The sequence below is a fragment of the Odontomachus brunneus genome, unplaced genomic scaffold, assembly GCF_010583005.1.
Source record: "Odontomachus brunneus isolate Ranch 3 - 2012 unplaced genomic scaffold, Obru_v1 Obru_scaffold_002, whole genome shotgun sequence".
NCBI lineage: Eukaryota > Metazoa > Arthropoda > Insecta > Hymenoptera > Formicidae > Odontomachus > Odontomachus brunneus.
This window is the reverse complement of record NW_022639452.1, coordinates 2731115-2738428: the sequence shown is the minus strand read 5'-3', so window position 1 is coordinate 2738428 and position 7314 is coordinate 2731115. Positions and strand designations below refer to the sequence as shown.

The 7314-nt window shown below is 50.1% G+C and overlaps 1 protein-coding gene across 15 annotated transcripts in view; it reads right to left on the bottom strand.

Moving 5' to 3' along the window:
- The window catches only part of LOC116841928 (ankyrin repeat domain-containing protein SOWAHB), a 152586-nt gene that overhangs the window by 115236 nt on the left and 30036 nt on the right, over nt 1-7314 (bottom strand). For all 15 annotated transcript variants that reach the window (XR_004377640.1, XM_032810526.1, XM_032810546.1 and 12 more), the window contains 2 exons: nt 6699-6734; nt 6313-6417 (listed from right to left, as the gene is read on the bottom strand). Coding sequence is in view for 14 of the 15 variants with exons in the window: in XM_032810526.1 (XP_032666417.1) it covers nt 6313-6417; nt 6699-6734 (141 nt within the window). In the remaining variant the exon portion in view is untranslated. The remainder of the gene's footprint in view (nt 1-6312; nt 6418-6698; nt 6735-7314) is intronic.

Genomic DNA, 7314 nt, shown 5'->3' with positions numbered 1-7314 from the left:
CCCATAAAACCTATCCCCAGCTGAAATATCTCGGGCTGTCGCTTGATTTTTTTTACCTGCGCCGATCGAGCAAGAGGAGAACGGCGAACTTTATCCGTTGCGACTGCAACATCGTGCGCGATCACGTCCTTTCTACGCGTTTTTCTTCACAAAATATTTCGACACAACACGAGATATCCTTCGATGCATAAAACAGAGTATCCGCAATCCTATACAATTAAATAAAAAAAAGCAGCACAAATTGCGAAAACTTAATTATGTGACTAGTCAATATATCCTTCCTAATCGCGAGTACTTGAGAAGTGCTAAGCAACTTCATTTTGGTACGATACAAAGCAAGGATTAGAGTGATATACGCCATATTTTTCCTATTTTTTTAGCAAAAATAACTATCTAAAAAATTGTAAAGATTAGTAAACTAAGGGAAAAAATGGCTAATATGACTAAAATTATAGTTATTTTTGACTCCAATCATATCTTTTGATTGTTTCAACACGAGAGTGATAGTAGTAACACATATGATTATTATCACTAACATTATGAAAGAATTTAATAAAAACTAATTTTCTTGATCATTTACAGCAATTACTTCTCCATGTAATTACAGTTAGAAATACTAAATGTTCCTTTTCTGATTGTTTCTAAAAAATGTCGTATATACGTTTAAATTAATAAGACCCGCGACCAACGGAGGACTAAGCGTAACATTGATGCAACAGAGGTAACGTCACGATCCGATAAATTGGAGAAACGTACTCGCGATGGGAGAGCTCGGCGGAGGTAATGTTTCAGCATCGTCTAATGATCCTTAATCATCCCTTGAGCCATGCATGAGCGCACGAGATAAATTTAATAGTAACCATTAAACAAGCGAACGGGAATATATCTCAGGCGTGTGTGTATTCTGCACTTCAAAGCACGCACACGAGCCATAGAGAGGCGGGACAGGTCGTTTGGTGACTCGCCGCGAGAATAAATGACCTCCGCGAATCGAACCCGAGTCGCGGATGGAGGCGCAACCGCTATCGCTCTCCCCGGACAAGCGACTCTCTCGGGCGTGCGCGTCCGTTCGCGGGAATACGTCGAATAATAAGAATGCAGTTACAAAATTAAACGAGGCGCCTATAAATACGCGTCGGAAGAGATCGTTGGCGGAAAGAGGATAAGGAGAGTAAAGAGACAGAGAAGGGAGAAGAGGGAAGAGGAGAAAAAGGATCGCAAAACGGGCAGCAAAGGGAGGCGGAAGAAGGAACGGTTAATTTGTTGTGCATCAGCAGCACCGGCAGCTACGAAGACAAGCTACGGAGGTACCGGAGCCATACTAAGAAAATAACTAGAGATAATTACGCGCATAAATCAGAGTGTTAATATTCGGGGGCGTAGGTAGGAGGCGCGCAGGTAGATATATTCGCCTATAGGTAGGCAGGACCCCGTGGATGCACACGGGAGGAAAGAGAGAAAGAGGGGGAGAGGAAGCGAACGAGAGAGAGAGAGAGAGAGAGAATGAGGGACGTGGTGGAGGAGACAGCGAGAGAGACGGCGGAGAGAGCGAAATAATGCCAACTTCGGATCGGTAGATCATTCGTGGCCGGTGGATACGCCTCCTTGTTAGCCTGGGTTTACTTAGTCCTTCGACGCTCCTACGACGTGCGTTACGCCCGCTAATAGCCCACCGGTAACGAACTACCGTCGGCCTTTTTTGAGGACCTTTTAAGCGAAAACGCGTTTCTCCTCTCGCGCTGCCTCTTATCGATCATGGCCGTCATCGCGAGAAAGGATCGCCGTGGAGTCGCCCCTGAAAGCGAATTCCTTCCCACGTTTCGCTGCCCCAACCGAAGGATATACGCCACTTAAGGAGCAGTCCTCAGGGCGATATTCGTAATTTATCGACCGCAAATGGAGGGACTCCCACCGGTAATTCGCTCGCGGCGGCAATGAGCGTGCGCGTATGAGCTTGCGCGAATTATTTTCAAGTCGTCCATATCCGCCCGTCATGATCAGCGGTGAGGTCACCATCTCGAAGACGTTCTCTCCTTGAGCTCGCGTGCTAACGAAATCTCTCTCTCCCCGCCGAGAAGACACCCCGAGACACCCCGGTACACAACGGTGGCGCAACGGAACAAAACGAAGAGGGGAAGGAAGAAAAGAGAGGAATGAAGGACGCACAGTGGCGTTGAAACACTCATAACAGGTGGACCGATACTCAGCCTGAAGATACATCTTCGAGGTGGGCGGTCCCACACTCCTTAAATCAGCCCGCAGCCACCATAACATTAAAGCCCACCTCCTCTCTCACGGCGCGTCTCATCTCCTGCCGTTTATTTGTTTGCTTAGAGCGAGTAATTAGAATCCGATACAAATGGTTATTATTTATCGGCATGGAGGCGAGCAGACGAGGAGGTGAGCAGCCGTACGAATGCACGATGGGGCGACGGATCGCAGGAGCGACAGAGACAGAGAGGGTGGGAGGGAGGGAGAGTGAGTATACCGCCTGATTGCCTGGCGTTATTAAACCGGCAGATACCACGAGATAAATACACGGAGGCGAAACCCGCGAATACCGGCCTACGCCATATAATGTTGCCGGCGATCCTCGCTAACAGCTTTTATTCCCCGCACATCGCCGTGCATCGCGAGCGACGCAGAACTCAATTACCACGGCCGACGTCCGCTGACGACGTTCTATTAATAATTCGCAGCCACCTATAAATATCCATCGCCCGAGATCGAACCGGAATATCTCAAAATCTCGCTGAACTTACCGGTAATTGGCTTTTGCAAATCGACGTTTTAATCTCAGAGCAAGCGAGCGAGTAAACAAGTAAGCAGGAATGTGTATGTGTGTGTGTCACCTTCTTCTCTCTTTCTCTCTTCCTCTCTCTCTCGATCCCTCTCGCATCCGACGATGAAAATTGTGATGCAAAAGATGTCTCCGCGAAACAACGTTGCGACTAACACGACTCGACGAGCGACGCGACAGATTTATCTAGGAAGACTTCGTAGACCGTGGTTACGAGATTCTCGAGAATTACCCGTGAGTGAGAAAGACGCAAGACGGATACGAAGTTCGTCTTCCTTTTTGTTGAAGTCACTAATGATAAAAAAGTTACGCGCGATCAGTGACAGCTGTCGCGAATCGTCGCGACGAGTTGACGGAAATAAACATAACGAGGCCTCCGCGATCGAACGGGGACCGGTCGTCACCACGTCGATGCACCCGTCCTGTATTTTCGAGGAACGCGCGCGACTCACAGAGGCGAGTCTATCGGGATGCCAGACGCGTCCGTTAATAAAGTATAATGGCCGCCCTGATGACGACGACGACGACGTACACCTGACCCACAGAATACAATGGTTCGGTCACGAATCACGTGGGACGCGCGCGTGTGTGTGGACGGATCTCTAATACGGGTGCTTATAAACCATTTGCGACGAAAAGGGAGAAGCGAAGAAAAGTGTCTTATTCTCTAAACGCACTGATAAAAAAGAAAGCTTAAAAGTGTACTTGTGGGACAAAAATTATCTCACAGAAACAAACTATTTCACAAAAATGAACTTTATATCTCACAAATAAATTTTCAAGTGTTTTTCTCAGTGCACAGCGAACTGTGAATCCTTTTAATTCTTTTTAATTCTAACTTTTGTTTTTCTTACACGATCGTCATGTATAATCTTGTGTCAGTTTTTGAGAATCAGAAAAAAAGCTCATTTAGGTAAAACAATTCAGAATACAGCCTACAGGATTGGGTATTAACCGATTAACATTTTCTTTGAAATTAATCGGCAAATTACACGCATACGATTATTTTATAGTAAAAGAAAATTTTCACCAATTAATACCTAACACTGAAGCCCCATGACTGCCAGTAGCAAGTCGCATACGATAATGCGGGATAATGTGGGAATATCGAGTAACTCGTCGGAAATATATTCGTCCGCTCCATTTCGATTCAATCTCATGCAAAAAAATTCCACAAAAGTTCCAGAGAGAGAGAGAGAGAGAGAGACAGAGTACTTGCGCGTTTCCATTCACCCGTTTTTCGAGTTTACAAAGCGAGTTTACGAGCCGAGTTTCCGAGTGGAATTTTTCCCCACGAATTACTCGACTGTTATTAATTGTCCGGTGAATTCGACAAGATCCTCGCGAGGCAACACGCATCGTTAGCCAAATATATATCGGATCGTCCGATTTATTTATTCCAACAAAGGCTCCTCCGTTCGCCGGGGGATGGAGATACGCGCCGGGGGTAACGTTGATTAGCTCCGGTGTTGATTTAATTACCGGGAGAGTAATTGGCATGCCTACTGACGATCCCCTATCCCTCTCTCGACATCGACACCCCCTCTGTCGCTTACTTCGCCCGTTCTCCGGCGCACCCTATCGCCTCACACTCCCGCGGCCCAAACTGTTGCATATTCATCGATAATAGATTATTATATATCTACGTGTCGGCAGATCCGCGGCCAGGAACAATCGGTCTTCGATGATATACTATATCCGATACGCGGTCTGATACATCTAGAGCGGATTAAAATTTACGCGACCGACACGACAATTCTGCGCGGGCGAATATTCGCTCCTATGCTAATCGGACCATAGATCTCGCACTCGGAAAAATTGCCGGCGCTCCGCGTTAGTCGCGCTTTTTGTTTCTCGCCCGGCGAATACTGTAAATTGGCCCATTCGCTTAGTTTATGGCGCAGGCCGCGCGGACGCGGACACGCACGCGCGCGAGTGAAAAATAAAAATACAAATAAAATAAAAACCGGCCAAACAAACAGCGACAGAGTTCGTTGCCAATTTCCGCGAGTCCGAGACACGTCGCAAAAAGGGCACCGCGGACGGACGGACGGACGGACGGACGGACGAGCGAACGAGCGGGAGAACGGACGGACGGTTAGGTTCGTACGGCGGCCATAGGCGAGCGTATATCGCGGCGATGTTATCCGCAAACACGCGGGTTCGGCCAATTTATCCCAAGGGATGAGGCCGACGTAGCCCGGTGCTGGGTGTGGGGCAACCTTGTCCAGCGGAATGAATTCAGCACGCAGCCCCCGTGCGGTCGAGCCACCCCTTTCGCTGACCATCTCCAACCACCGTGCTACGTCCCCACCTTTTGATCACTTCACCCTCTCGACCACCCCCTTCCTCTTTCTCCGTGCCCCCGCACGGCGGAGCGCACGTTAAGGCTGCTTCAGACCGTCCAGGTGGAGAGAAGCCGTCGCGACATTTTTCGACGCGGAATTAGTCAAGGCGAAGCAACGAAATCAATTAAAATACACTGGCAATACTCGAAAATGTTATTCCGCGACTTTTGCGTTACCGCGCCATTGACTGACGACATCGCCGGGAGATTCCTTCAGATTCGCGATAGGATTCGCGCGTGACCTCGAGATCTCGGGGACGATGGCGCCTCCTGCTCCGTCCAAGGAGCAGCCTCGGCTTGTATATCCGCGCGGCTCCACCGGACGCTCGACAGGCGGCGATTTATAATCGGTACAAGTGGTGTGAATAGCCCTTAACCCGCTACTACCATCCGCCACTCCTGATCCGCTCCACATATCGCTAGCGCGGGTATACAACGGCCGCCTGATTGCCACGGGGGCTCTTAGATTTATTGACCTGTCAATGGCGGCGCGCGAAAACGGCGAATTTACAACGCCGCAGGTGTTAAGTTCTGCCGTGCGTGTAATAACGGCCTGATCCCAGGCCTACGGTAAGCCACACCGTAATTATATTTCCGAACCTCCCGCCCGCTACCTTTGTCATTATCACCCGAGGTGGCGTAGCCGTAATTCAATGAGATCCATTGCGCGGTCGCGCGCGCACGTGTATGTATGTATATGTGTGTATATACCTGGGCGATAAAGGCCCACGATAAACGAGCGCCCCGTGAGTCTAGGAAATTTCAACATGCAACGCGAGGAGAACGCCGTGCCGCGAATTATAATTCCTTATAAATAGTGTCCCGAGATTGTCGCAGTTTCAGTCTCGTCTATGGATATGGAGGTTTCGACCATGAAACGCGAAACAGAGAGGGAGCAGCGATAAACCGCACAGGCGGTCACGAAATGCGCCGTCCTATCGCTCGATCTTGAACTTCGCGCGCGATTAAAACAACAAACTATGACTACACGTAACGAGAGAAAAAGTTTCGCTGATTTAACAAAATACCGATGTCCGCCATAAATGGCTTGAGACAGCTGATCACTCCGTTACGGAGTGATCAACTAATAAGAAATGATTTGTTACTTTACAACACAACAAGTTACAACACAACAAAGCGATCATGATTGATATCATTGTCCTACCTTCAGCCTGGTGAGACGAGGTTCCTCAGTCGCGAGCTTCGCCAAGGCCTGGTAGTCCCCCTGCGCCGCCCTGACCAGCCACTCCCGCGATTTTCCGTCCAGTTGCTTCGGGAAAACATGAAGTCGCGGCGATTATTGGCGATTAATGGCGCGAGATCGGCCGGGATCGGTCGATCGAACGGCCGACACGCGGAAGATCGAGCCGTTCGATCGAGCGAGCGGACGAATTTTAATTAAGATCCCCGGCCGCGATCGCGCGCATTTATCAGGAGAGCCGGCGATATACACGAGTCCCAGAGAGTCCGCGGGATTACGTGTCCGTGTATGGCGTCGCTCTCGGATTGGCGCGCGCAATAATCGCGATCTGCGGTGGGTGATGAACTTACCGAGGCAACGGAAGCGCTGTCATCCTCGTCGGCGCCCTGCGGAGAAAAGAAGAGGGAAAGAGTGAGATGCGAGCGAGAAAGCGAGGGTCAGTTTGGCCCGTTGAAAAATCAACATTACGCGCTACGTTACGCGGTCGCCTCGCGCGGCGAAAACCGGTCTACGCTCGTCTGCGCTGTATATGGCATCGGCTACGGTGCATCGTGCTCTGGAGCGCACGCTCCCTCTCCTTCTCTCTTTCTCCCTTGCGATATAACTGCGTGTGCACGATCGCGAGCACGATGCATACGGCGGCAGAGAGGCTCGACGGCGAGGGGGGAGGAAAATGCGTGAGCGCAGCGGGAGGCCACGAGCGCGGGACGCGCTTCGGCCATCAGATTGATATACGGATCCAATAATTGATTCTCCGGCGCAGGGCCTTGGGAGGCTGGCCGCACGCACTTACGCAACCCCTGTCGACCATCCCGCCGTTCAAGAACCCGACGTCCCATTTCGGAAACTGCCATCCCCGACGCGCGGCTAATCGAACGATCGTTGATCGCGATTATCAGCCAAGCCGCAGTGACGGGGCAGAGAGAGAGAGAGAGAGAGAGAGAGAGAGAGAGAGAGAGAGTGAGA